This window comes from Orbicella franksi, chromosome 4 (genome assembly GCF_964199315.1).
Source record: "Orbicella franksi chromosome 4, jaOrbFran1.1, whole genome shotgun sequence".
Lineage (NCBI taxonomy): Eukaryota > Metazoa > Cnidaria > Anthozoa > Scleractinia > Merulinidae > Orbicella > Orbicella franksi.
In genome coordinates, this window is record NC_138148.1 from 16,708,487 (window position 1) to 16,711,206 (window position 2,720).

Consider the following 2,720-nt stretch of genomic DNA (forward strand, 5'->3'; position numbering starts at 1 on the left):
CCAGAATTGCGAATTGGATGAAATATCTTTTTCCATAGGAATTCTGGACTAAATCTATATAGGCATTTTCTGTTTCAGTGTTAAACTTGTTTATGTTGGCTGTTAGGAATATATTCCATTGTATCAAATATCAACTTTGCCTTATTTCTATTATATTTGTAATTTGATCTTTAAGTATACTTGAAACTTGATTAAATAACATTGCTCCTCAGTAGGCACCTGGTGTTTTTTATATGTTGTTTCATGCAATGCCATATTTTCGAAAAACATTGTTATATATATCCTTATGCATATTGCTAAAAACTTAATAGGTTTCAATAATTGATGCAAAATACAAGGTGTACAAAGAAGCAGGAAAAGAAAACGGAAAGAAAAAAATTAAACACACAAGTGGACACTATTCGGGCAAAAGTGTTTAACAAGCTGACATTGTTCCTCCCTCACATTCTTCTTGACTCCTTAAGACAAAATGCGACGGGAAAGCGAGCAATTTCAGTTTTTAATGGACAAAAACCTTGTACCAGAATAACTTTAAGTATATTACAATCCTTTTTGCATTTTCTAAAAGCTAAAGATATAAACAGTTGTCTGAAACAACACCAAAAACACTTTCTCATGGCAACTCGAGAAAGTAAATTTCAAAGTTCAGAGAAATTGTTTGGTAAAACATAGGTAAAATTTCATCATCTGTTTCATTTCACCATTTGATATTTTTTGAGAAGATATTTAAAACAGTCGCACAGAAGTTTCCAATACAATGTAAATAATCTCGGTGAAAAGCTTTTGTCCACTTATTTCTCGAACCTTTGGTGGATTCCTTCTTAATACCTGAGCTAGTATATATCTGAACTGAACGACTTTAATCTACATTTGATAATAGCGACAAGATAACGTCGAAACGTCATGTTATAGCATCTATTTTTCTTTTAAAATGTTTTCTTTGTAACCGAGTCTCTTTTGGAAATTGAGGGACAAAAGAAACTTGAAAAATTTTGTCCTGAAAGCCTCGGAACCACGCTAGAATAATGATATATCGAACGTGGCTGCCCGCTTTGTTGAACACGTCCATTTACACGAACAGGAAGCATTGTTTGAATAAAAGGTGAAGTATACAGAGCACGTTCTTAGTAAATGATTCTTCGTAATATATCCTTGAATCTCCAAACCCCTAGTAGATTTGACACTTGTCATATTGTCAGATGGCGATCGACATAAACAATGGCTTACTTCTCCAGAAACACTTTCTTGCTGTTCGTGCATGCTCACAGGTCAGTTCAGAATCTTTACAACGAACTTAAGTACTGACAGGTACTTTCACACCGTATCAAATTGAGAAAAAAGCACGTTTGGGAAAAAAACGGCACCTTCTTGAAGAATCCAATATGGCGGAGCTCCAAAGAGCGTGATAAATGTATGCATGCATAAATTTGCATGCACAAATGTGACACCAGAACGGAGAAACGGAGCCCATTTTATAACTCATGCGCCATACTGTGCATGAGTAATAAACTTGAATCCAACAAACTAGAACTGCATCTACCTTTAGGTGGTGTAATGCAGGCAATATCTTGTAAATTGTAAAGAAAAAAAAAGTCTATCTCAAAAGTCACTGAAAAGTAGCAAAACTCTGTAATGCATATAATTTATAGTGAATGTAGCTGCTACGTCCTATTGTTAATAAGTCTTTCCATGTTTTTTATTTTATTTTGTTTTGTGATGTTGCAATAGAGCAGTTTTCAACATTGAGTGTCGTAAAACCAAAACTAAACCAATTATTTACCAGTTAGACTACTCAGCCAATCCCAAACCGTAGTAAAACCAAAACCAAAACCAAAGGGGAATTCATACAGAGGCTTTAACTGCTAACTGCTAGGCATCATCCTCGTCAGCCGTTGACCAGGAACTTTGGTAGTTTCGGCGGTTAGCAACGGGACTACAGTTCCTGGCGCCGCCAGCGGCAGATGCCACTGGGTGATGCCTGGTCAGGCGTAATAGCAGCAAGCGTGTGGTGTATGCACAAGGAGTGTCCAGGCACTTACTGGATGTAGTTTAATAAGATATTGTGATCAGCGCAGATTTAGGCACTGCGCGATGACTGCCAGATCCAGTTGGATGCTGCCTCTGCTTCTTCTTGAAGAGCCTTGATTGCTGCTCGGAGAGCTTTCTTTGGGAGTCCGATGTTTGATAGGAAGGACCTGGTCGATCTTGCAATGAAGCCGCGGCAACCGACTTCGACGGGTATAACACTGCAGGCCCAGCCACGATCTTCACAGCTAGCACGGAGAGGCTCGTAACGGGTTCTCTTGCGTTCGTTAGCAAAGTCAAAGTTCCCTTCCCAAGGCACAGTTAGTTCGACCAGATGCACGCATTTACGGGAATCGGACCAGATTACGATGTCTGGGCGCACAGTTGTGATGGCAATGTGACATGGAAAATGCAGGGCTTTAGATAGATCAGCCAGCATTTGCCAGTCTTGGGCACCCTTAAGTAGCCTCGACTGTTTCGCTCTCTTCACAGCGGCTGGTTGGGGCTGCTCATCTTCCCTGTGGAACTTGATGCCTTGATTTGTTAGTACTTGTCTGATTACTATCGACACTCAACTGAAAACTGCTGTATGACTGCAATACTGCAACATACTATAATTGCATATAGTAGGTAGTCTGGTAGTGGTAGTGCGGTTTTTTGTAGTATTGTTGATGTAAGATAGTATTGTAAATCAT

General features: G+C 39.0%; 1 protein-coding gene across 1 annotated transcript; it reads right to left on the bottom strand.

The window, feature by feature from the left end:
• Nucleotides 1-2,077: 2,077 nt before the first annotated feature.
• LOC145485560 (uncharacterized) lies at nt 2,078-2,464 on the bottom strand. Its single transcript, XM_081464212.1, has one exon. It carries the CDS (start codon nt 2,462-2,464, stop codon nt 2,078-2,080), a length of 387 nt encoding a protein of 128 aa, XP_081320338.1.
• Between the last annotated feature and the right edge of the window lie 256 nt (nt 2,465-2,720).